We start from the raw sequence: 26369 nt of genomic DNA on the forward strand, positions 1-26369 counted from the left end.
ACATTTTCACAACAGACATGGGTGATGTTTCTGAGAGCTCTGCCTGTAAAGCCTCCTTTTCTGTCTTCCATGTAACTGCTCCTGCATTTAACAAGATTTATTATTCTCATACACTGGAAAATGTCATGTTCAGCATGAAGGCAATGTTTGGGCAAACACTGGACTATATTTTTGTGAGATGTTGAAACAATCATCGCTTAAAACGTCTCATGATCTTACCCAGTATAGGCCAAATATTGCTTTTCTAGAGCAGCACATTCAGAATGTGCTGAATTCAGAATGTGAGACTCTGCACATTCAGAATGACTTCTCATTTACACCAATTAATGCAAATAGTGTCTGGGTCCTCCCAGACTCTTCTGCTACTTGGTGCCAAGTGCGAAGGTTGAGAATCAGGGAAAACCATCAAGGAAAAAACAGCTCTAATCCATGGCATGAAAGGATTCTGAAGTCACAGTGCTGCACTGGAACAGACCTGGAATAGTTCAGCCAGTCTTCCATGCTTCTCTGTTCATCTTCCATGCAGTACCTTCATCTCTGAAATCCCCATTTTTGTGATTATTCATTGTCCAGCACCCCCCCAGCAGTCCAGAGGGCACTGTTAGAAGCTCTGGTGGTGGGGTGGCAGCACACTCAGTCTCCGTGACCTGCCCATGGGAGTGTTACCCACACTTTACCCTCTGGATAACCCTGCCTGGGCTGCCTTCTGCCCACCTGCAGCCACCATAGACGGGCTGGAGCTCATGAGGCACAAGACTTGGGGTGGCTTGCTTTGCCATAAGCTACCCAAAGGGCACCTGGGAAAAAGCATCAGCCCCAACAGAGCACACAACGACACCCTAAAACACAACAAGGACAAACAGAGTCAGGATTTCCTATGTGCATCCCTGTAGAAGAAAAGCTTTGCTGTCAGTGCACTCTCACCTCTGGAATCACTGCAGCCTACTCGGCTCCTCCTCTTTCCAAACTCCTCCTTCACTTTCCTTTGCTACTTCACCACCTGCCTGCTTCCCCAGATCTTCCCTGACTGTGCCTGAAGGCCCCTGTCCTGTTCCTGCACAGCATCCCTGACACCCTCTGTGCCCAAACACTGTCTTCTCAGCCTTGTTCTGCCCCTCAGCTCCTGCTCTCCCAGGGTGCCTGCAGGAAGACAGACTGCCATGAACAGCACTTTTAAGGCCAAACAAAGTCTTGATAGAAGTGGTAGGAAAGGCTGAATTAGCACTTTTTGCTGCCAAGGATAGTTCAGTCTCTGAAACCGTCCTGGTCTCTAGTAAGCAGAAGAAGGAGCATTTTGCAACAGGCCTCCTTCCTCTAACTCACTGCACAGTCCAAAGCCTGTGTTCCAGCTCAAATTCCCCGGCATGGCCATCAGCCCTAGCTCTCATGCAGCCTGGCTGGGTGGACACATGAGCAGAGAGGCTCTGCTGTTACACACCCCTCCTAATCTGTTAACTTGGCCCACTGCGCCCAGCCACCTTTCTTGATGAAGCCCTCCCTTCTCCTCCATCAAGGATAACTGGAACTTGTGGCCATGTCGAGGAGCTGAGCTTTGCATGCATCTGAATCCAGATGCTCATTCCCAAAGAGAAGCAGTCTCCATTCCAGCAGTGCCAGGTCCTCTGACAGCCCACTTTCCCCAAGTCCAGTCAGGAGAAACAGGACCAACTCCCCATGGCACACGGTAAAATAAAGGACAGCATTTCATATTTTAAGACAGAATTCAGCGAAGAACTGAACACGTGGCCTGAGCAGCTGCACAGAGATAGATGAGAGCTGAAATAAGAAAATGGGGAACCGGCAGGGTCAGGAGCTCCAACCAACCATGGCCAAGCACAGAGGGAAGGATGGGCAGCCTCAAACCTGTTCAGCACACACTCATGGTGGGGGTGCTCGAAGGTCCTTTCCCACACCACAAAAGGCAGTGGCACCACCTTGCTACACATCAGCTCAGCTATCATCAAAGTCTGAAAGTAAAATCATTGGATTATTCTCATTCATTTACTTTTGTATTATAATTGTTATTATTTACAAAGACCTCAACAGAGGAAATGTGCGGGAAGGGCTGCACCCCTCCAACACACAGCCATGCCCAGCTGCCCTCTCTGCCTTTTGCCTGCACTATGAAACAAGCTCCTTCCAGTTCAAACACCCCCCAAACATCCCCACTCCCCACAAGAGAGCAGGGCACCCTGTTTTGCGCTGCCTCCCTCTGCACAGAGGCACAGCAAACATTCTACATTGTTTGAAATGGGAGAGAGGACGTAAAAGCAAGATTTTGTTGCACTTGCTTCTCCTGTTGGAGAGGGGATGAGAACAAAGCCTGCATGACAGACAACAGTCACGTTGTTTGGCACACAAGTGCAAGGTACTCAGATACTGCCTGTGCTGCGTGAGCCTCTCCAAATCCAGCAGCTCATCATTTTGCTCCCAGCCACAGAGCAATAGAACCATGGCTGAGGCTGTGGTGTGTTTCCAGCCAACGCTGCCTGGGACTGCAGGGACGATGCCTGAGCAGCATCAGTTGGACACGGAAAGTCTGGCTCAGTAATGTTGCTGTGAGTGCACAGGTTGCCAGATGACCCCCCTGAGGGTTGGTCCCTGCCAGCAAGCAAGGAAAGCAGCCCAAATCTGGGACATCTGCTAGGACATCTGCTTTCTTCCCACTTGAACTTGTGGCAAAGGTTTATAGGTGGGGAAGGAAAAGTGGTGGTGGATAATGAAGTACGGGTATTGAGTCAGGTTGCGGAGCAAATTACCAAAAACTGGATTGATGGTAAACTATTAATAAATATCCTCCAGACAACTGCATTGGATGACAGGAGCAAGGCAAAATGCAGCCTAAACTTTACACAAGCTTGTTCTGGATTTTGAGACAGGAAGCAGAGGCAGAATAGGGCACTGTGAACAAACCAAAGCAGGATGGGGCAGCACAGAGCAAACTGGAGCCACCCCAGCAGAGCCAACAATGAAATCCACTTCCCGCCCCCCTGCCTGCATTTAGTAAGTAACTGTTTCCTCAGGGTTATCACAGGATAGATCTTGTTTTAATTGCACAGTGAATTGTTTCAAGTCATTATAAACGGGGATGGCAAGTGTCATCTCCATGGCAACACACCACATCCCCAGAAATGTGCTCACAGGGCTCATGGGACACCAGAGAGGTGTGGAGGGCAGACTCCCCCTCCGTGGGGTTCTTCCATCATCCCTGCTGGTACCTCAGCTTTGTGCTAATGGCAGCCATAACATATGGGAAGGAAACACCTAGTGAATGTATGCAATTTAGGGAACAGCCCACAAAACAGCAGAGTTGTACACAGGAATCTGGAGAACAGTGAATCAGAGCCTGAGCAGTAATTTTTAAAGCAGGAAGCTACATCTAAAGCAGAAGTCTCTCCAAGATCTATTAATGAGAGTGTCGTACAAGATGCAAGAAGAAATTCTTCTGCTGTACTTAGTTCCATAAGGCTTTAACTGGACTGCTGTGGCCAGCTTGGGGCACCAATTCTTATGGAACTTATAAGTGCCATAAACTATGGTACTTATAAAGTACCATAGAAAGTCCCAAGGAAGACTGAAGAGTTGGAAACTGGGTTTCACACAGAAAGCTTAGAAGGGCCTTGTATGGTCTGGCAAAGGGACAGCCTGGAGATGTCACAGCAGGAGTCTTACAAGTTTTAAATTCTCTTCTAAAGAAGATGGCAACCAGAGGTGCTGCAAGGCCCCAAGGGACAGCAGTGCCATGCACCCAGGCACTCCTCACAGCCAGCTAGCAAGTGTCTGATCCTGCCTCAGCCCAAAACCAGGCCAACGCTGGGCTCAGACACCTGCAGGGCCTCCTGCCACTCCAAACTCTGTGGCTAAGGGAAACCCTCTGCAAATCTCCCAGCTTCCTTTATCCAGAGCCAGAACCCTTGAAGAGCATGGGTAAAGCTGGACATGACCATGCTTTTCACCAGCAGCCCTTCCATTTCAACTTTCAGACCTTCCACTTCTGACTCCAGCCCTTTTGGCTGTGAACCTTCTTTCCCACAGGATGTCTTGGTGTCTCCTGTCCCCCAGAGCCTGCCCCTGATTCTGCATGTCCTTCCAGTTTTCAATTTCCTCCAGTCCTCTGTATGCTCAGAGTACAATGGCTGAGCACAACTAGCTACAACTTGCTCTTGTTTTCTTGCTGAACTGGCTTCTAGGCTATTCATTTCATGAGGACAGGTACAACTAATGCCTTTAATCACTAGCCTTTGGTTAAATCTTGTGACCCCCTTTCCAAATTCAACCACCTGAACTTTTCAACAGGTTTTTGTATGGCTGTTGACCAGATAACCTGGTCTTCCTTTGTATCTGGTGTATTCAAGTAATGCCATCTGGCCAAGAGAACTCCTTGCCAAAGACACTCCAAACACGGGTTTAGTGAAGAGCAGCTGTGAACATGACTTTAAGAGAAGTTGCAAGTGGATTATAAAGACATGAAGTAAAAAGATGTAAAGCCTATGCTAAAATAGGAGAGGAACTGGTTAACTTGGGGTTCATTACAACAATTGTATAAATAGATGGCACAGGAAGTCTGGGGCCCTCAGAAGGAAGAGGAAGTGTTTTCCTTTCCTGTGCCAAGGCACAAGGAGGAACTAGGAAACTGATCATCTGGTTATACTGCTTGAGGCCAAATTTTTCTAACTAGAGTACCTTAAAACAGGTACTTAAACACATACATCGGCATTTCAGCAACTGGCAATAGGTTTTCTAAGTTACAAAATTCTTGCAAATACCCACCAGCTTAAATGGAAGCAGTAAATCAGAAAGATTTCTGTGGTAAGAAAGGCTGGCAGGAACTCTTATCTTCTTTTAGATTTGAAAAAAAATATTATGTTTTGAGGTTTGGAAAAAAACTTGTCTTCAATACTCTCTGTTAGCTAGGAAGTCTAGGTGGCATTTTTAAATTGATGTTTGGCTCTCATGTAGACAAGCTTTTTGTATCTTAACTAAAGAAGTGAACCTAAGAGCTAAGAAATGCCTGGTAAATTATTTTTAAAAGCATTTTTAGCAACTTGGCTGTGTTTCACTTTCATTTTGTTAGCAAACCTGCCTTATTTTTAGATTGAATCTTATGCTAAGAAGTTTCAGGAACATTTCACAAAAACAGGATCGTAGACAGGAATCACAGCTGGGAGAAACAGCTACTTTCCAAAATATAAGCTACCCAGAAATGTACTCTAATTTGAATGCAACACCTCGGGCTTGGAAGAAATGGAGCTACTTAGGAACACAGAGGAAGAGAAGCAAGTGTGTGCCTGAGGAAAAGAGGGCTCCTGTGACCTGGAGGGTCAATAAAGAAATGATCTTTTATAAGAGGTGAGAACTTGTGGGCTGGCAAGAGAGTTCTGCTGCTGGATAAAGCTCAGCAAGAGGGCCTCTGCCAGGGAACTAAGCATGAGAGAAGTAAAGGGAGGAATCTAGGGAACATGGGCAGAGGATGCTGGTGGGTGGCCAGAGCAGCACTTCCTCACTTGGAAAAAGATCATACAAATTTTGTGAAGAATAGCAGCACATTGTAAGTGCAGTTATAAGTCATACACCTTGAATAAGGTTGGAGGGAATGGAAGGCAAACAGTTGCTCTCTCCTCCAAGGTGAGAGATGATGGAGGCTTTTTGTCTCAATCCACTTCTGGTTTGGTCCTGATATTCAGGTTTGTTAACACATGTCACTTCTGCTACAGTGACCTTTTAAGACTTTGGGTGAAAATCATGGAATTCATAGAGTTCTGGGGAAGAGGTATTCAGAATTTCTGAAAGAGATGATTCATGGAAGGAAACAAGGAATTACAATTTAACAACAACTAAGCATGTATTACTTCTAGCTTGTGATCTTGGCTGAAAATCAGACATCCAAAAAAATTTGAGTTAAAAAAAGGAAAAAAAAAAAGAAAATTACTGTATTGTCAATCCTATAGAATTCCCTCTGTTCCTCCAGTGCAACTGAAGGATGCCAGTACATACTAACACCCGTTAAAGTGTGTACTAAAGCTCCCATTTTTTTAAGCATGATACTGACTTAAGATACTGTATATTAATTACTCACACTGCATCACAATTCTATTCTTATTAAAAATTAGAAAAAATGGGAATGCAGAAGGTTTCCAATTTTGGGAAAGGCCATATCACTTTTTTCCTATGTGCAGTGTCATGGAAAGGACTTGAGAAGCACAATACATTCTTAGTTTCAAATGCTTCACATATTCTGCGTGTGTGGAATGTGAGCCCAGTTGCAGTTAATCCTAAAAAAGATCCTGACTCTCATATCTGCTACTGTTGATCTCTTCTGGCTGTGCAAGAGTTCTCTTCTCTGTGATCCCATCCAGGCTTCGTTCTGGCAGCACAAAGACATGTCATGTTCACAGGTAGGCAATGGTCCCATGGCAGAACTGGGACATTTGCAAATTAGGAGAGTCTGATGGAGGAAAGGAATATTGAAAGGAGTTCTCAGTAGAGTATAATTGGCTGCCAGATTTTTATCTCAAGTTCCTTGCTAAAATTCTACATCCTAAAGAAAAACATATTAGAAGCTCTGGAAGGTAAGCAATATGTGGAAGTCTTTTGAACTGGCATTATCCACACATGATAAATACATAGATCATAAAACCAATGTACTCAGATCCTACTTAAAGACCCCGCTCCACTCTGCTCCAGCACTTCATGGTTCACCTGAAAATATGTTAATTGCCAAATATCCAACTAATATAGTTAGATAGAAGCCAATAAGAACACCAAACAATTCTATAAAGCACCAAGACCATGTACTTGGGATAGTTCTTCACATTCTTCACACTAAATAAACCATTCAAACTCTAGCCTTCAAAAAAGATATTGCCAATACAGCACATAATGATTCAGCTTATAGCACCAAGAGAACCCTGCTGAGCAAACAACCCTTTCAGCATTTCTCTGTGTTATAGTAAATAAGATTTACATCAACAAAAAGCAAACAACAGTTCCATGATGGAACATGAAGGACTGGTATTAAATTTAGCTACAGGGTGCAAGTCAGATGAGTTGATGATGAATGAGCAAGGACTGCAGATCCATGAGGATTTAGCACTTCTGTAGTGTGTAGGTGGAATTTAAGTTTTGGAGTATGCTACTTCTAAGAACTTTTGTGAATTTATCACAAGCCTTGTGCTTTTTGGTTTTCCACTGAAGAGCTTCAACACTTGAAGTCAAATGAAAATTTCCATTTTAATTTCTTCATAAAGTATCTAGCTCTAGTGCTTACCAAGATAACCTTGAAAACAAGTGTCCCAAAGAGCTATCAAGGCACCAAAGGCAGCAAATGTAGCACAGTCATTGTTTCTGAAGGCACCTAGTGGAGGTCATCATTGTGATTCTGTCAGTGCTCTCCGCTCACATTAGCTGGACTGGGAGAACTATTGCAGGTTACTTGCTTCTTATGGAAGTTCCCAAGCTCCCTTCAGCTTTTCCCTCTGTAGAAGGCAATAAATACATACCCAGGCAAGCATGTGTGGTGTTCAAAGTCCTAGGAGAAAGAACTTTTCCCTGAAACAGGTGAAGACATGCCCACAATGGCTGTGTATACACAGCTGGGCAGGATCCCTCAGCCCACATCAGTCTTATACTGAGTTCCTGGGGATCTTCTCCAACCTGTGCAGCAGACAGTGGAGGATCCATAATCAGCTCTCTGCTTTCCCTATTGTCTTCTTGGCTGAATTAATCCCAGTTTCAACTGTCACCAAGCACTAAATATGCATAAATTACATAAACTATCCAATGGGAAAGGAAAACATATAAGATTTAAAAGGTAATACTTATTGAAGATATGCTGCTGAAGCAAAGCAATGCAGGCAGAAGGTGCATAGGAAGCAGCTGCATGCACCACATTGAACTGCATAATTTTCTGGGATTGCATAATTCAAACCCCTAAGCAATGCACAGTAAGGGTAGATGCCCTAGTTACAATTTCTGTCTTCAGTCTGCAGAATTTCTCAGGCTTTAGCTACAGCAACTGATTACTATGTTTGAGACACTACAGATGACCACTTGTCCTTTCTTTCAAGGGGCTGTCCCTTATTTCATTCAGTTTCTGCAAACTTTTAATCTGTTAGAAACCCTGAGCCACAGCTGCTGACTGAACAGATACAGAACCCAGCCTGAAGGAGCACCATCATTTAGCAAAACTAACCACAAAACTAAAACCAGAAAGAAAACACCCTTCAAACCCTATCCTTTTATGTTCTCCCCTGAACGACACTACTGGAATAAAAATAGTGGATGTTACACATTTTTTGCTACACTTTGGCCCCTAAAATTGGACTCAGGATCTCTGGGTTTGCATGCACAGGAATGTACAATGACAGCAGGCTATCCAGTGCCTCTGTGAGCATCCAGTGCCTGCCTGTGGTTCCTGCTATGTCTGATCACAAGGAACACTTGATACTAGGGCTGTTAAACAGTACAGGTCACTACAGCCCCATCAAGTTTAGTAAAAGAATAAGGCTTAACGCAGAGTTGCTTGGAAATTTTAACTCAGGCTTACCAGTCTGCTAACCGAGAGCAACCCCAGCCCACAGGGAGCTTCACCATCCTTTGCCCATGAGGTTTGCTGAATCCAGCTGTGCTGCTTGTTGACTTTTAAAATACTGCAGAGGGACAGCTTCAGAACCCTGGGATGGAACAGACCTCAACCAGTTTAGATTTTCAGAGGAGAACCAAGACTGAAAACTCTGACAGAAGTACAAATTGAAGACATAAGAAGTCAGACAACTGGGCAAAGGTCTGGGAACAACCAAAAGCTGCATTGTTTCTTCATTCTTTCAGAGGGACTGAAACAACTGAGTCTGAGCTATCTTTGCTAAAGTTTGTTTCGTTTCCCTAAACTATTTTGTCATTTGAAATCAAGCCTTGCATGCATTTATGCAGCCATCTGAAAATTCAAGGATACTAAATTTCATTTAAAAGCTGTAATAACTTCAACCACCAAAAGGTAAATTTGAAGAGTATTGGTGAAGCAGATCCTGTTTACCTAAAACAAGTGCAACTAGGACAATACTTTAAGTTGATATTCAAAGGGGATTGTATCTTTTTATTTTACATTTATGTCAGCAATACACTGCAGCCCATGTAGGTTGTATTGGTCCCATTCCCCATGGGTGCAGTGCAGACTGACTGAATGAGATCTAACTGGAGCCTACGTGTCACTTGTGATGTGCTGGATGAGTTCCATGTCTGCATGGAGAGGGATGCAGCCTGCAATGATCCATCCCATCAGCAAATCAAGGTAGATCTCTGAAGAAGAAAGGACATATCCTTGTCAGTATGGAGTGTGGAAACAATTTTGTAGTGACAGCGATACTTGTCATAAGACTTATTGTACACAAATCTAATATCAGTGTTTTCCAAGACTCATTCCTATCTTAAATGCTCAGGACAAAAAGCCTCATACAGCACCTCATACAACAATATAATAATAATAATTTCTCTTTCTTTGAGGAAACAGCTCAAGACTTGCCTGTAAATGAGCACTTTCCTCTATGGTCCATCATCCCTCAAAGCACAGAAGCAATAGAACACAGTGTTTCATTATCACACAGCTGAGAGGGAAACAATCTGTTGTCTTCCTGAATACCTGAAATTGAATTACAAAGCTTCATCTGAAGTCTTTGGAAATATAAAATATTTCTAGTTGCTTCCCAACTAGAGCAGCCTATCCTTTGAGGACTGTACCCCATGGACGAGTGACCCACGCCACAACAATTCTGGAAAGACTGTTTGTCCATGGGAGGGATTCACGATGCAACAGTTTTGGCAGGACTGCTGCTCATGAGATTGGAGCCACATTGGAGAAGTTCATGGAGAACTGCCTCCCGTGGGAGGGACCCAAGGACCTAACAGAGAAAAAACTCCTCTCCCTGAGCAAACAGAAAAAGATCTTGGGTGACAAACTGACCAAAACCCCCATGCCCTGTCTCCCTGCGCTCTCAGTAGGAAAAGCGAGGGGCAGGGGGAAAAAAAGGTGGTTTACAGGCTTATTTTTCTCTCATTATCCTCCCCTGACTCTGTTAATAATAAATTTATCTTACACCTTTAAATTTCAACCTGTTTTGCCTTTAGAGTGTTTTTTCTCAGTCCTTATCTCAACTCATGAGCCCTCTGTTAATTTTTTTTCCCTCTCCTCTGCTCAACTGTAGCAGGAGAGGGTGAGCAAATGGCTTTCGTGGGTGCCTGGTGTTTGGCCAGTGTCAAACAACAAATACATAAAGGATAAGACAATCAAATGGATTGAACAACATGTGACTGTGATATGTGATAACATTCAAGCTAATATCCATCAAATCATTTCAAAATGAGAGCATTTTCTTGTTGATAATGTTGGTTGCGTAAGTTTTCAGGGTTTTTTTCTCATCTGCCATAAGAGTTCCAAATTTCAGGAAAATTTTCCTGTTGCTAGTCTAGGAGATATTGAGGTGGGTATGCCAGGGGCTCATCTAAGGGTTATACATGTTTGTAACTTGATTGGCTGCACACCTGAGCTCTTGTAGCAGAGTGGGGGGACGATCCAGCAGGACAGGAAAGAGCTGCTGGGTATGTGATTTTGGGTGGTCAAAGCCTTTCCAAAGGATAACAGCTGAAACAATTACTCTTCTAAAACAGTAATTGTTAAACTGCTTATTGTATAACAGCCCTAATCCTTATCTCCTGACTCTGGAAGGATTTTGCAGCTCCCAGAAGCTGCTTTGTACCTTCAGCAAGGATTGGCTATTTGCAATTTTCATTTGTTTGAGTGTGATGAAGGCTTTACAACATAACACAATTATTAGAGGGCAAACAGCAAAAGAAATTGATGACATTCATTCACATTTCACTTGTTAGAGGGAGATTTTGTCTGACAGCACAGATCCAGATAAAAGGAAAAGGGATTTCACTTCATGGTATGCATTAGCTTCCAAATACCTGGTTACATTTTCTGAATGTTGAAAAACAAAATAGTATCACTTTAACTTGACTTAAACCATATTCTCTGAATTACTTTTTTTTAATATTTCAGGAAACTGGAAACATTCTGGAAGGGTTCAAACTAGACAAAAGCTGGATGTGGTTTGTTTGTATGAAGAATTCTGTATACTGAGAGATTCAGTAGCAGAAATGTGCAAGTTTCAGGAAATACCTAGCTCTCTTATTAAATGCTGCTTCTTTCAGCTTTCCAAAACCCTGTGTAGTGCATTAAGTTCATTCCTACCTCAGATCCAAAAATGGAAAAAATATTTTGCTTGCATAAACAGATTTGGATAGTTTGCAAAAATATGAAATACATGGATTTTGCAAAGCGCTGATTGTAAAATATTTTCAGTCCTACATGTAAAGTGCTTTGCAAAGTGATGAAAATCAACATTAAATTATGCTGAAAAATATTAAAATTTTAACATCTACATTTTTTGGTAATAAAATGAAGCTTAATATAATTAAATTATGGTTTTGGACATACTAGAAATGTGCTGTCCTAACCATGCTTCAATACATTGCGTATAAGTATTGTCTGGTTGTTCACTTATCCCTTCTTTCTATCCAAGAAAAGTGATCACCCTGATTAATCTCTCAGCCCTGCAGTGCCAATAGAGTCCCACGAGCACAGTGAGTTTTCTGCAGTAACAGATAACTCAGGTGAAATCTGTTCCATTCTCATCATTATGTTTTCTTAAGACAGCCTCTGTGCAATCTGCAAATGGCACAATCCTGTCAGCAGGATTGTGCCTGCTCTGTCTTCACTGCAGCCCATGAGGTTGTACAGTTACAAATGCCTCCCAGAGCTGTGACAGAAGCTGTAAGTGGTGGAAGGCTGAGCCTCACCTCAAGCCTTTTACTTTGCTTTATCACCCAATGGCACCAGCTCCAGAGCAATTTCCCAGTAGAAAGGTTTTGATCAGATACAGATAGATTAGCAAAGTCCACAGCAAATCACGAAGTCCTGTTACAGAAAACCTTTTGGTAGCCACATGAGCCACAGCAGCGCAGCACACTGAGATTACAGTGCAGCAACAAAGAGAACAACGAAAAGTTTCCATCTCTCTGCAAAGGGCTGACAATGGACTTGGACTGCAAATGGGACGGGCAGACAGTGTCTCTGACGTTGGCGACAGCAGCAGTGACACCAGGAATGCAGGAACTGAACTGAACTCATAGCTCTTATCAGATGCTGCTAGCAGGCCAGCAGCCTGCGCTCCAGAGCGGGTTTGCTCACCGGATGGGGCCTCTGCCCCAGCTCCGCCCTGCAGGACTCATAAACAGAAGGCACAACTAATCCTGCTCAGGAGCAGGCACAGCCCTGCTGACAACGATGTGACAGGCACCCCTCTCATTGTGCGTCTTGCCCATCCCAGGAGAGAGAATTTCATTTGTTCTGGCATATTTAGTCAACCCACATACAGTGTATAAATCAAGATTGTTCCCAAAATACGTTTCTAGAAGTGCACTTCTAGGGGAGGGAGGGTTTCAGCAGAAAACCCTATACAGTGTTTAGGGCTTCTCCTACCTCCCGGGAGCCGCAGAGCACACTGGTGATCTGCTCTTAGTGTCAGTTGGCACCGTGAGTCACAGCTGCTGGCCTGCTTTCTAACTGCTCACATAGCACTATTTGCTTCCTGTTGCACAAAGCCCCGTGTCAGACTAGAAGAAAATTACCAGAAAAAGAAAAAAAAAAAAATAGCATATGATCACTCACTGTAAAACAGTGCTGCCAGGACATCTATAATTTTCACTGAAGTTAGCAAAACACACAAGTAAAAAGGATCAGGCCGTCCCTTTACAACAGGTAATAAGTACAAATGTAAGTAATTTTTTAAAATAGTGAATTTCAGCACAAATGCAAGAAGTGCTCATGCACACAGGAATGATAATCTGGCACTATGACTGCAAAATGAATATTTCCTATGTTTCCCCGTGGAGCAGGGAGCAGGAAGATGCATATACACTGCTGCCTTCTGTCAAAGAGCTGGGCAGCTAGGACAGCCCAGGGAGAGGAAGAGGAAAGAAAGACAGGCTGTAACTTTAAAAACATTAATGGTTTCTTTACTGTAATACAGTTTCTTGTAAAGCATGAGAAGAAGGCTGCTTTTCCTGATCCCTTCTCACAACAAGGTAATCCACAAAACTCTGGAGTTGGCAAAACAGTTTTGCTCAAAGCAAAGAAAAAGTTATTAAAAAAATTAAGGGCCTTGGAGCATGTGCTATGTAAGGCATAGTTTTGGTTCAACACCACTTCCCCCTGTTAATGTAAAAAAAAATGATGGGTCAGGTTAGGATTTTTCTGGGATTTTTTCCTCTTTCAGGGAATTTTCTCCCATTTGTTGCCTAAGAGATAATAAAGACGATACTTAAGAGAGACAAAAGATGTAGCCATAGAGGAAGGGGAAGGGTGCAGCTGGCTGCAGTCTGTTAGCTCAGGGGCTTTCTCTTTGGAAGTGCAGAAATGCCACGAGATTTTTGGCTGGGGCATGAGGGACTATTCTCAGCATCTTGCTCGCTGTTGGGATTGGAGGGGAGACACTGCTGCTGCTGCAGGGAGAATTCGCTGCCACCGCGGCATTCTGTCCCTCACTGGTTCTCCTTACTGTGGGTGAGCCTCAGCTCAGCAGAGCAGCCGTGGGACTGGGACCTTGTTAACACCCATCTCCCTGGGAAGGACACTCACCATCTATTCAGGTGCCTCAGGGGAAAACTCCTCCTCACTCCAAGGGAGCATCTCCCAGCTGCCTTCAGGAGCCCGGCTGCCGCTGCACAGCCCCGGCCATTTTCTGCCACTGCTTTGGGTTTTTGTTATACTTTAGCCTGAAACCAGCGCTCACTGGGACCCCCCCACTCCTTCTGCCACCTCTTGGGGCTCTTGCTACCCTTGGACTCGCTGCCCCTGGAGGCCTGCTGGCCTCTGCCGTTCCAGCCGCCGCCCCGAGGTTCCTGCTGCAGCCATTTCGCCGTCCGGAGGGCACCGGCCCGGCTGCCCCTGCGGGGCTGCAAGGGAAGCCCCTTTTCCCTCTCTCCCGCCATCACCCACGGGCAGAGCGGCGGCCACAGCGCCCCCTGCAGGCGCGGGGCAATCATCGCCCCTGCCCTGCCCGGCCGGGAGCCACCAGCGCCCCTGCTGGCTGTGACCGGAACTGCACCGAAGGGAAAGTGCCTGCGGCCGAGAGAAGGCCGAGAATACATAAATACACATTTTCTAGTCAAGAACTGTTATTGCTTTTCTCGTATCTTTGCCTGAAAGCCCCATAATTTTGAAGCTATAATAATTCAGAGGGAAGAGGATCATATTTTCCATTCTGAGGGAGATTCCTGCCTTCCTTGGCAGACTCCTGCCTTTCTAATGAAGGCAGGTGTCATGTTCAAATTGCTTATCTGGACTCTTTCAAAAGGGTGATCCAATTTTTCCATCTGAAACAACATTTTCCTTTAACATCCTGGCAACACCATGATCACTTATGAAAAGTTCAAAATCAAAATGAAACATTTCATGTGAAAGCACCTTTAAAAAAAAAAATTCCATTTTGCTCAAAAATATAAAGTGCTTCCTATTTCTGCTCCAGGCAAGCTCTATTTCTGCCCTCTCCTCTGGGGCAGACAAAAGATATAAGCAGCATTTAAGGCACTGTGGATGGCATGAACCTCCATCTTTAGCAACCCACAACATTTCAAGATAGGATCTGGCTTGAAGCAAGAGCTCACCTAGAGGCATGAATGGAAGAGCAGACTTGAGGGTAACACAAGAAAAAAACCAAACCTGGTCAAGCACCAGGTCATACCCACAGGAAAGCACAATAAGGCTGCACCTTCCTCAGGCTGAGGCCAGATTCTGCCACCCAGCACACAAGACAGCACATTATATATTATAATAATTATATATATATAATAGAACCAGAGAACCACATAATATGCTGAGCTGGAAGGGACCCACAGGATCATCAAGTCCAACTCCTAGCCTGGCACAGACATCCCGCCCTGTGCCTGGGAGCGTTGTCCAAATGTTTCTGGAGCTCTGGCATCCTTGGGGGCATCACCATTTCCTGGTGAGCCTGTTCAGTGCCCCACCACCCTCTGGGGGAAGAACCATTCACTGATATCCAACTTAATTGTCCCCTGACACAGCTCTAGCCATTCCCTTGGGTTCTGCCACTGTTCACCAGAGTGAAGAGATCAGTACCTGCCTCCACTCTTGCCCTCACAAGGAAGTTGTATGAGTCTCCCCACAGTTTCCTCTGCTCAAGCTGAACAGACCAAGTGCCCTCAGCAACACTTCATATGGCCTCTCCAGACCCTTCACCATCTTCATGGCCTCCTCTGGGCACTCTTCAATAGTTTGATGTCTTTTTTATATTGTGGTACCTGAAACTACCCACAGGACTCAAGGTGAGTTTGCACATGCTACCAAAAGGCTGCTTTGCAGGTGACCCCAGTTTCTTAAGGAGACTCCACCTTTATCCACAAGCCAAAGCTGCTCCTGTAACTACTAGGTTCACTCTCTCAGCAGCTTTTACAAAGGACTTCTTTGGTGCCAGCCCTGTTTGTGCAGTGTTGCCATCTGTCCACCAGGATATCTCCCCCAGCCTTCACACACAGTGGCACGATGCCAGTACTTGATCCTGCAAATGACCTATGAAGTGTTATCTAGCAGAACATAAGATGCAATCTAGTTGCCCCTGAGAAATTATTGATTTCACTGCACCAGCAGATAACATGAGCTGTGAACTCCTGTCCAAGATGCACCAGAAACTGAAGGACATCAAAGTCCACTTTACCCTATTCCAATCCATATTTACTGACCAGCCAAGACCAGTGTCTTGTTCCTTCTCAGCACCTCTTTCAAGCATCCTCACTCATGAGGCAGGTTATATTCTTGGCAGTGACCCTTTGAAGGTGAAGTATATACAGGCAATAGAGGGTAAAGCATTAGGCAAGGGTAGTACCACAGGTTTTCAACAGCAGCTCTTGACCTCAGCACCTTCTCACACGGAACAAGAGTCAGTTGTAATGGGAACATCCTCACCTGACTGCAGCCTGCCAAGGTTGGCAGTTTAAGGGGGTTATTTTTTAGGCAACAGAGACAGGACCTGCCAAGGACACTTCAGCCCACCCAGATGAGAAACTGGTTTCTTTCCTGCTCACTACAGATACAACTCGGCTTTGACTACATGACAGCTTTGACTGTACATCCAAATGAGGGGGGATGAATACTGATGTATCACACACATCCTCTGATCCTGGTAAGTGCAGCCAGGGATCGATGTTTAAAATTATTTTCAGTAACCCAGTCCTTGACTGGGCCAAGTTCCCCATTTGTTGAGGGGATGCTAAGGTCATAAGGAATGCAGAGTGGGCAGTGATGAGGGTCATATTGACACCTCAGCCAGTTGAATAAATTAGATGCTTTCAGTGACAGCACAGGAAAGTTATATCTTCTGTGAATCTGGATGGTAAGAACTGACCATAGATGCCTAGTTGAGAAAGGCAATTTTAGTGTCTTTAGTTTGTCTTTGGTGTTTAGTTTGGTCCCGTGATGCCCAAGGACTCCTTTGCTGCTTTACCCCTCTTTGCACAAACATGATTACACTTAGCTAGTCTCCAAATATTCAATAGCTACACATTAATTATGTCTCCCCACTGAAGCAAGGGAAAATCATATTTGTTTTCACAGAGAAGAAAGTAAAGTACCTCAGCTATGATGTGCCCACAGGCAGGCAGCAGCTGAACTCACTCAGGGGCAGTTATTTCCAGCCTCCTGCCCCTGCTCCTGGATCTCTGTGTGTTTTTTGCTCTCTTCCTGTTCTCTCTTATTGCAGCAAGAGTTTGTAAACTAGCAGGGATATCTTGACTATCTTGATGACTCAGACTAAAGATCTCTACTTGTTGCTACAGATCCTGTGTTTCAAGGAGTTTTCATTACCCTACCCTCCTTCCTTAAATGTTTTCATCAGCAGGATGCAAGTTTGATTCATCCAAGCCATGCTTTCATATATTCTAAAGTCTCAAGTAATGAAAGGAGAAAATTCATCAGAAAAGAAAGGCAAAAATTCTATTTGTGTTTAAAGAAAGCTGCCTGTTACAGTGACCTCTACAGCTCACTATGCTTTGGGGGGACACCAGATGAATTCCAGATATAGCAGGCAAGAGAGATTCCTGACCATGCTAACTGCTGTAGAGGTGCTACAGATGTAAATCCTAATGGCAGATCACAAACCATGCTACAAAATGCTGGAAGGACATATGCCAATATTTTTTTATTCAACCTGAATGCAAAAGTGCACCTTTGCATGCAAAAATGTGTACTTTCCTTTCTGCCACCTGTCCTTGAACAGTTAATTTAACCATGCAAAAAAAATGACACTATCATTCCATTAGGGTGGGACCAGGCTTGAGAAAAATCAAATGTAGTCTCCAAAACTCAACAAAAAAAGTGATGCAACTTGCACTTTAAGGGTGAAAAAACTTCACAGAGTGGCAGAGGGAGAGCTGTCATATCACATGTGCTGTGTATGTAGCTGTGATATGACAGATCTTCTAAACCTGCTGTCATCAAGAAAAATTCCTGACAGACAACAGTCCAGATCTGGGCAGGAAGACAGCCCTTTTTTTAGGAAGAAGTGCTGTGCAGGTTAAAAAAAAAAAGGTCACATTGATAATCAGGGCTCATATTTCTAATCAATACAGGCTAATCTCAAGATTGAGTATTGAATTCTTCCTAAATAATTTTTATCAATCCAGAAATGAGAAGCATCTATTGATTGCTGTATTAATTTAACACCTGATCTAGTTCCACAGGATTAGTAGACCCTTTCCTTTATTAATGGGATTTTTTAAAATATCCACGTTCCATCCTATTCAACAGCTTTTAGATCCTTGCAAAAAAGTAATTTTTCAAGAATCTGATCTTTTAAGACACATGAAGTAGTTTTTGATTTATCCAAAAATCGATAGACCAAAAAAAAGCCTGGGCCAGCTGGAACACTGTACCAAGAACAGCAGCCAAGAACACAGGACTGTTTTCCCTCTGAGCCTTAATTATAACTCTCACTGCATCTTTCTCTTGCCGGAAGAAGCCAGCCCCCTTCATTTGCCTTTACCTCAGAACTGGAATAAGGCAGCACAAAGCAGGAGGTGTCATGTCTTCAAAACATGAGTTAACAACACACTGTATTTAGCCTACTCCTGATATTCAACCTACAGCTCCTGGCAACCCAGCTTACAAAGGTACTCCACCACAGTCCCTCTGCACTCCATGACATAGGAACAAGAGAAATCCCTTGCAACCACAACATGGGACCCAAGAGAATCTCACAAATTTCTTGTTCATAAACCTTGATCCAGCAGGAGAGCTGCCCATTGCTACAGCACAGAGAAACAAAGATTTCTTACGGCTGCAGTGCTCTGTGCACTGTACAACTCCGCAGACAAGAATTGTACATGAAAACAGGCCCTTTGTCAGAGCAGAAACAATCACGGACCCAGTACAAATTGGGAAGCCCAACTCACATCTTCCTGGGTTGTAGTACACAGAACTCCCTGCACAGACCTTCCCTGGAAGGTGCTGTGAAGAGCCTGTGCACCCCAGCACTCTCCAGAGAGTAGCTGCACACAGGTACATTGCTCTCTGCTCAGATTTCAAACTCTCCTGTCACTCATGGCATCGGTGTCCTGCTAGAACAGGCTGCAGGCCAGGCTGCATGTCCAGTGTTTCTCACATGATCTGCCATCAGGGCAGCTGAGAGACAAGGAGGGGGCACAGCTTGCCCAGTGCACAGAGGGACAAAGTGTGGGGCTGTGTGGCTGCCTTTGCAGATACCCTCTGGCCTGCTTTTCTTCCTCTCCCACAGGGGAAAACCCAACATAGGATCATTTCTGTGCTTGTTTTCTAAAAGACAAAGCAGCTGTCAAACTCATACCACAAAGTTATTCAGCATTAGGGTTCCACAAGTTCCTTTCATCATACTGCTGCCAGTGCAAAAAGCAAGGACACCATTAGCAGTGCCAGGGTCCCATGCTAGCCATAACACAGAACTGGTGTGGGACATAGATAGTTGTGCCCATTGCCTGGGCCTCAGGTGTCCCCCAACACTCTCCCTGCCTGTGGGGCTCCATCCGTGAGCTTTCTGGCACAGTGAGACCCCAATCTCTGCAGCTGCTCTGGGTACTGTCAAAGATAAACACCATATTACCTTCTGGGCTCTTACCACCACCACATCACACCAGCACAATGCACCAAAACACATGCTTTAGGACAGAATGGCTGGGATATATCACAAGATGGGGGAGTATCAAGTATCACTACAAAGAGCCTACAGCACAGTGTGGAGCCAGGTGGGAATGGCAAGTTATTGGTTCCAGCTGGGGTCTGGTCCCAGGCTTGCACCTGGCTGAGCCCGCACAAGTTCCTCAGCACAGTGTCAGCCAGTGCTTCATGAAGAGGGATGAACTCTGGTGACATGCTATAGTAACACTACAGACCCAGGTCATGTCCAGCATAGACTCCTGCTGCCAGTTCCTCCTCAGAAACAGAAGTGCAAGTGAGGCAGAGGAATCTCAATGGCTCTGGGGAATCCAGCTGTCAAGGCAACAGGGCCATAGTGGCTGGCCCTGGGCACACAGTCCTCTGGAGTGCAGCACCAAGAGCCTGGAGTTAGCCTTCGAGGCAATACAGCTGTGTCTGTGCAGAGCTGCATCTGAGTGGGGCTCCTGAGAACAGCCCAAGATACTCAAAAGTAGTTCTTGAAGGAGCCAAGTTGGATCTGTGCACCCAGGACACACAATCCACCATTCTTACCAAAAGCCCACAGCTGAAAGCAAGCTGCCAGCATGCCACTGTTCTCACTAAGTCATGACTTCAGTTTCAGATATGCTGCCTCTTAGTGGAGATCTCAAAGAAACACTGATAATCCCAAAGCACATGAGGAAATACACAACTAACATGGTGCATGAGAGACGTATAAGCTGCTCATGAAGTTGGTAGAAATCTGATTTATAGTGTGGGAAGCTAGCTGTCAACTGAAATGGGAAGGAATTATTGCAGAACCACTCTGAATAGCAAAGCAGACTGGGTAGCCTGGGCATTTCCATTCCGTTTAGCAGGGAATGGCCTTGCAGCACTGACTGTGCCAAGAGCATGGGTCAGCTGCAGCTCCCACTGTTGCCCAGTAAACCCATGCCCAATTCTTGGGGCTGTAGGAGTCCACGCCTCCCTCCCCACCTCAAGTTTCATGATTTATATTAAAAAATAGGGGCTGAGAGGTGGCACCAGAAGGGGAAGTGGCACCGGAAGGGGAAGTGGCTCATTTAGGCTCCTAAATCAAAATAGGAATAAACAGAACATCGGAAATTCCTGCCCTCAGTCTTGGTGCTTTCTGGATCCTGAGACCAGAACTCAATTTACATCCTCTAGGTGTAGGCAACTGTGCTACAATTTTGGATTGAAAAGATCCATGATGCATTGATAAGAAGTAGGCTTCAGAGGAAAAGTCATGCTGAGCTTCTCAGTTACATAAAACATGGCTGTGCCACTAGGAATTGAAGGCGTGTGTGTTAAAGAGTGTGCCAATGGCCACAGCTATGGAATGGACTGAACCGAAAACTGAAATCTCCACGGTAGCAGAGTGGAGACCAGCACTGTGCTGGCCTGACATTATTTAATTCCTTATATCTTTTTTTTCTGTTGGTATTAGAATTACTTTGAAAACCAGCAGTTCTCAAATACATTTTTGTGGAACCAAATAGTACAGAGATGGCTTACCTGAACAATTAGTTTATTTTCTTTATCGGGCAGAATTCGGTAGGTATAAACGCAATTCCGGTACCTGGAACAGACCACAGGTGATATAAGGTTAGACCATGTCCAGAAGGGAATCTCACTATGGCATCCCTCCCTATGAGAAAAGACATTGGAAAATCCTGAGACATATAGATTGCTTCATGCACAAGGGTTTTAAACCATTTCTCTTTCTTACTTTCTTTTCCTGAAGCCTGCAGACTAACACAAACCTGAAGTGTTCCTGGTCACTGAAACAGGAACGTCTGCTTGGAGATGTCACTGCAGAAAGTGATATCAGCATTAGCTCTGAGGGAGTTATTCCACTCTTCTTCTGGCCGGAAAGAGAGAAAACACCAAGTGGCTCTAGCTGTCAGTAGAGCAGGTATCGCAGGAAGAAATGAAAAAGCAGAAATCCCAAAGGCAAAGGGCCAAAATCAGCAATAAATGAGTAAACTGAAGGGCTAGTGCATTGACTTGCATTGGAAAAAGCAAATAATGTATTTCAGCTAAATCACAGTACAACAGCTGATTGCCATGCACATTTTTATCCACAAATCCTAAACAAGAGTTTAAATGAAAACCCATCTCACCTGGTGTGGATGCACACTGTACATGCGCATCTGTAGGGCACCCACAACAAATACTTTGTCCCAGCTAAATTCAATTAGATTCTTATTTAAGGGAAAATGGAGGAGTCTTGTGTTCAGTGGAGGGTCACATCAATGCACAGGAGCCCAAGGGAAGCCTGAACAGCACTGTAAGCTTGACCTCCCTCAGCAGCTGCTGAGCTTTGTGCAGTTCACCCAAGAAGTATTGACTAGAAAATATATTTTCGCCTTCCTAACAACAAAAGATTGATCAAATCTTTTAAGTCATCTGCAAAGCACTTAAAAGATACAATATTGCTTTGAGCCACCAAAAGTTGCAAGTTCAAGCCCTTCTTTCTCAAAAGAAAGAACAGAATACACACTCAGATCTTCCTTGCTTTGTAACAGAAACATTGCACTATCTGTGGAATTGTCACAAAATGTGGGCTGAGGTCAGCCCCCCAGCTGGGGAGATCAGGCAAATCAATAAACATCCTAATCTCTCAGAGTTGTGATGTGAGTCTATTCATCATACGCCTTTCAGAATCATTCCACACAGGAGAGAGGAGACTGCCAGGATTTCAGGCAGCATTATATGAGGAGTCACAAAGAGACATTGGAAATGAAAATAAATTCCTCATAGATCATAGCTGAGTTTTTCCAGGATGTCTGGAGGACTGAGTCATGTATCCACATGAACGTGTGTCTTTTGATAGCATTAACGCAAAGGACGCAGAAGAATTCAAGCTGTTTCTAGAGCTCATTTCTCAGGCATCTATTTATTCACATCTGGTACAGAGCTGGAAGTCACAGACATGATCGCCAACTGTAGGACAGCTACAGCACTGCTAATTCCACCTATACCAGGGCAATCAGTGCCAGGTGAGGATATGAACCAAGGAAGAGGATGGGGTTTGTTTTTATATGTCAATGCAGCCCTCTTACACCATTTACTCCTGCTGATATTCAAATAGAGCTAAGCAGAATTATTTATGCAGCACAGACAATTTGTGTGTGGGGGGGATTATGAAATTGATAAATGAAGCAGTCCAATGGCTCTCTTGCTCACAAGAGGACCCTGATGTGGCCTTCGCAGAAAGTGACCCATCACACAGACCATTCAAGGCTGCTGTCATAATGCTTGAAAAGAGGTTTAGGCTGAGGACCAGTAAGATCAGTATAAGAACAGTGAAAGAAGGGTGGTTGGGTGAGACGGGAGAAGGGAGGAACACTCCTAGGATCAAAGGAGGAATCCTCCTTGCCAGTCCCCTAATTTAGTGCATGTGGATGGAGAAGACCGGGATTCTTACTCCATTTTTACCCTTAGGCTTCCTCTCCTCAGCATCCTGACTGTCAAGTTATATGGTCCCAGTTACCATCACATTCTAGGTCCTCCCTAAAAGCTGGGTTGAGTTCAGAATTGTTCAGTCATTGTTCAGGCTGTCCATGTGGAGGGTAAATAAAACATCAGCCTCGGCTTAAACAAGTCTCCAAGTACTTGTCATCTCTCTGTCCTCTCAACCAACCAGAGGAGGTAGCAGTGTGACAAGGCAGGCATTTTCTACTTCCTCTCCTGCTGTATGTTTTTATGCACAGGTGATGATGTGCGTATTGGGAGTGTCTGAAGCACTGAACAGGGCCGCTGTGCTAGGCCTGGTGCCATGTGCCAAGTGCATCATGAGAGAGACATGGCATTGAAAAGGACATCTCACAGGTAGGGTCCTCTTAGAGGGGTCCCAAAGCTGCAGCTGGTCCTTGAGTGTCACCTCCAGAAAATGTTGTTAGTCCTGCAGACGTTCTTGGATGAACTGACAACAGAAGATACCCTGAAGGAACGGTACCAGTTCAGGTGCAGGGAAGACTAAGCAGTCTCCTTTGGATTTCAGGATTCAGGCATTCCCCTCCAGGGGAGTAAAAAAGCCCATTTCTTGTCAATAAACTGACAGATCAAACTATTTAGGCACAGAGAAAGGAGGAGGAAAAGAGCTTTGCCTTTTGCCTTTTATGGGGCAGTGTGACCAGAGCAGGGGACAGCTGTGCAGGGGGAGGAGCATTCCCCAGTCTTTCACTCTCTAAATGCTGCTGCTCTAAGTTTCAGAAAAGGAGGCAAGGCACTCTTAAAAGGCTCTCCAAATACACCTCCCCTAACTTGTCTATATTTATACAAACCCTGTTTTTCTAAAGCAGCTCTTCAATGAAATCATTATTTCATTCTATGATATTATAATAATAAATGCTTTTGCTGGATCTTGATTGATCTGCCCAATAAATATTAGAGCTTTGTAGAATATGACATTTCTTTTTCAGAGCAAATTTCATGTTTTTTTGTTTTCCATATGTATACACAGTGACACCTGCTCCTTTTCAACATAATTCTCTTTCGTGGAAACAATTTGCAGTCAGCCTTTCAATTCTCCACTCACCCATTCTTTGTCTCCAGCCTCTCTATTTTTTAAACAGAAGTAACTGAAGAGCTCAAACTTCAAACACCTCCCAATCAATAGCACAACTGAAACTGATACATCTCTGAGGAAGTTTTCAGCTTCAGCAAAGGTGCCCATTTTGTGGAGATGACATTCAGAGGGAAAGATTTATTCACCACCTCTCCACAAGCTAACTGCAAGCCAGCATAAGCTGAAAGCTTGTCAGATCGTTTGACAGCAGTCTGCGTGATGTTTCCCAGACTTCCCAGCCCTTTGCACCTCTGATCCAGCTGCTCTTGGCTGGCAAGGCTGGGTGCTCCCTAATTCTTTAAGCAAGCCGTTCATATTAGCTACCTCAGAATGGATTTAAGAATATAACCTTTGGCTTCCGGTTCAGAAAATCGTGGTCATTATATTGTTTCTGTTTCCTGATCCCATGTCTCTCAAGTCACAAAAGGCTTTCAAAGCCGGCTGCATAAACATTTACAATGGAAAAACTTATGCAAATGCGTGTTAGTAGGCCTTTTTGCAGCACCTTCCCTTTCTATAATCCCCACCATCACTTGGTGAAAATATTTTGTGTACATACTGGTTACAAGTCAAATCAACGGGGTAATACTAAAATCACTCAATGGAAGCAACAGTCTGTTCTAGTAAATTGTTCCCTGACTGACCACTTGGGCCCTCAGCCCCTGTTACAGGATTTTCTCTCCTCCTTCCTACTAGCACTGGCTATTCATCTGCAGCTGCCCTTCTTTCTCTGCTCCTTCCAGAAAGACAAAACTCTTCCCTGTGTTATTTCAAGCACCTTAACAGGCAGACATTGAGGCTCTCTGCGCCTTGTGAAGACACCCACTCCCAAGCCACCACTCCCTGGCAGTCCAACACCTACGCCCACGGGGCGGTTACCCAGCCCCATGGCACTCGGCAGCCGACAGTGCTGTCACCAGAATCTGACCTCAGAGACAAGCAGTTAGCCCAGAGTTATAAACAGCAGCACCATCTTCATCACTACAAGAAATATACTTTCAGACAGAAAATGAGAAACCTGCTTGTAATGTAATGTGGGATAAAGATTAAATGAGTTTCATTGATCTGCTGCAAAATGGCAGCAAAGAGGATCTGACAGAATCCCACATGGGCTCTCTTGATCACTCCTAAGCAAGGAGCAACTGTCTGATCTCTCTGTAAGACCATGTTAAATGTCTCAGATTTTACCTATTGACTTCAGTCTCCTCTCAGCCCTGCTCTCCTGCCTCCAGGAAAAAAAAAACCTGCCTCTCACAAACCCAGGGCAGGAGGTCTTGCTCTCTGGTTCCTGACCTAACCCAGAATGAGGGGATCAGGGCTGCCAGCACTTCTCTCCCTATTCCCCACATGAAACGTTAACCCCATGACCCACATTAATGATGCAGGTGGAATCACTGTTTTGCTGGGTATACTATTCACAGCTCCAGGAACTATTTCAAGCCTTTGCTGAATGCAACACAGTACAAGCAGGGAGCTCAAACATACACTGAACCAGAGCAAGAAAAGTGCCTGGGAGGTCCCAGGCTTGGGACTGGGGTTACTAAAGATAAATATTTGACCGAAGTTGTTAAGACACTACAGAAGTTCAAGAGGTTATTTTCTCTCAGAGCATGGCAGCAGTGCCTTTGACCATTCTCTCCTTTTGAATCAGGGGCAGGAGCAGTGTGAGCAGTACAGGAGTACATAAACTATGGATTTATTCAGCTCCTAACCTTTCCCCACCCCATTGGCCCAGTCTGGTGAAACCAGCGGAGCCCTGAGGAGGGCTGCACATTCCCAGTGAGTACAGCACCTGTTTGCCTCTGTGCTGGGGAGGAGGCAGGAGTGACCCCTGCCCAGCAGGGATAGCAGTGTGGGCTGAGGGCGCGGTGAACGCTGTACTTACAGCACGCAGAGTGCATATGCTGAAGCAATTGACTCACTGGCCCGCACAAGGAAGCTGCCATCCTTGCCTACTTTGGAGAGCAGGTCTTCAGCTCTGGAGCGAGTGATGTTGCCGTGGTACCAGCCCTGATCCATCGCTGGAGCTGGAGGAAACCTGAATGCCAACACAGGAGCTGCCAGAGCTGCCTGTGTGTCTGTGTGTAACGATCAGCCAGCTTCGGCTCACCAGCTTCCTGTTTCAATAGCACAGAGAGGGAAAGGAAACTCAGCCACGGACAACTTCCTCAACTCAAACAGCTCAGAGAGTGAGTGTGACATATCCCTGCAGCCCCCACTCTCCCTCTTCATTCTGCTGCTGAAGTGACTAGCAAGCCCACGTTCCCTGCCTTTCCCTCATGCTTTGTGTCCAAAAGTCCCAGCTGGTGATCTCTTCTACTCCCTCACAGATTCAGTCCCCCAGGTTTTGGTGGCCTGCTGTCCAATTTACGATCTCCTGCCAGATCCTTTGAGATTTCTTCTTTTTCCTGTCTCTCTGTCCTACCCTCTACAGATCTCCATGGGGAATAAATAAATCTCTGATCAGAAACACACTGTGCATTAGGATACATAGCACTGACTGCCCCATTCTTGCCTTGACTAGTCCTATCTAACTAA

The 26369-nt window shown here is 44.9% G+C and overlaps 1 protein-coding gene across 7 annotated transcripts in view; it reads right to left on the minus strand.

Annotated features, from left to right (window-relative positions):
* INPP5D (inositol polyphosphate-5-phosphatase D) overlaps positions 1-26369 on the minus strand; it is a 61902-nt gene that overhangs the window by 28858 nt on the left and 6675 nt on the right. For 2 of the 7 annotated variants that reach the window (XM_053952066.1, XM_053952065.1), the window contains exons 2-3: positions 25717-25948; positions 20774-20837 (exon numbers count right to left, since the gene is read on the minus strand). In XM_053952066.1, coding sequence (XP_053808041.1) covers positions 20774-20837; positions 25717-25850 — 198 coding nt within the window. In that variant the 5' untranslated portion in view covers positions 25851-25948. Of the gene's footprint in view, positions 1-12535; positions 12670-13693; positions 14080-20773; positions 20838-21021; positions 21312-25716; positions 25949-26369 lie in introns of those variants that run through there. The other 5 variants (XM_053952068.1, XM_053952067.1, XM_053952071.1 and 2 more) reach the window with 5 other exon arrangements.

Source organism: Vidua chalybeata, chromosome 10 (assembly GCF_026979565.1).
Source record: "Vidua chalybeata isolate OUT-0048 chromosome 10, bVidCha1 merged haplotype, whole genome shotgun sequence".
Lineage (NCBI taxonomy): Eukaryota > Metazoa > Chordata > Aves > Passeriformes > Viduidae > Vidua > Vidua chalybeata.